Raw genomic sequence first — 978 nt, forward strand, 5'->3', positions numbered from 1 at the left:
TCAGTTCAAGTAAAATGGAAGGATAAACTTTACATCGTAAATAAAGATCTGTTAGGTTGGTGTTATATACGTTCAGGCGTCAAATCCATGGTAAAAATGTTGCAAGTGACAGACAAGTGTGAGAACGTTCAAGATTTGCATGATGGAAACTGCAGTGATTGTTTGTTCTTTTAAGCTGCGGAGGTGAATAAATCAGATTTATTTTGAAAATCTCTACAGACGAGCCTTTTTTAGCTTCGGAAAAGGAAAATCAAAGGCAGAATACGCTATCATCGCTGATCGACTTGGAATGGCACGCACGAAACGGTGTGCATCAGGGTAAGTTCTATTCAGATAGCATTTATAAAATCTTTTACAAGAGTGCATGTATATGGCAATGAGGGAGAAGCCGGGGTGGATGTTTCAAAGGCTGAAATCTTACGGTAAAGATGCATCATAAATCAATGCTTCAATAATATCGATCATCCCACCGCATGAGATGGCCTTCCCGTACATTCGGATTAGGGTGAGTAAATTTCACGGATTATGCGAAAAACAATACGCTTATTCCACCAGAGCGCGTTCACACGCTCATATGCTCACCGCTATGGTTCCGTGGTCTTTCCCATACGGTCTCGTCTCGTGATACTTCCCGGGGGTTCGCCGTGATCCAGGTGCATCCGATGCCGGGCCGCGTTGCGTGGGATGGTTCGTGGACGATCCGGACACTCGAGCCGTCTGTCATGGTCATCTCCCCGGCTTGCCAGTCAATTAGCTTGACGTACCGGTCGAGAAAGTTGGTACCCAGGATCCCTGGTCCGACCCAGCTTTCCACAACGGCGACGTGGGAGGCGTCCTTTTCCAGCTTCCCAACTGCAGCGGCAACGTCCCCTGGGCCGCAAAGGCGCACTCGTTCGCCCGCCGCCCATCATGATGCAGCCCCCCGGCGGCTTCCAAAGGGTCTCCCCCCGGGTGGAACTTTGTGCCCAGTCGAGAGTG

The 978-nt window shown here is 49.4% G+C and overlaps 1 protein-coding gene across 1 annotated transcript; it reads left to right on the forward strand.

Annotated features, from left to right (window-relative positions):
• Positions 1 to 96: 96 nt before the first annotated feature.
• On the forward strand, positions 97 to 975 carry Tsp_15772 (conserved hypothetical protein; the record flags this gene model as incomplete). The annotated part of the gene is made up of 3 exons (XM_003366432.1): positions 97 to 160; positions 220 to 318; positions 556 to 975. Coding segments are annotated over exons 1-3 (583 nt in total), but the record flags the coding sequence as incomplete, so codon positions are not given.
• Between the last annotated feature and the right edge of the window lie 3 nt (positions 976 to 978).

The sequence above is a fragment of the Trichinella spiralis genome (genome assembly GCF_000181795.1).
Source record: "Trichinella spiralis strain ISS 195 chromosome Unknown Scfld6020, whole genome shotgun sequence".
NCBI lineage: Eukaryota > Metazoa > Nematoda > Enoplea > Trichinellida > Trichinellidae > Trichinella > Trichinella spiralis.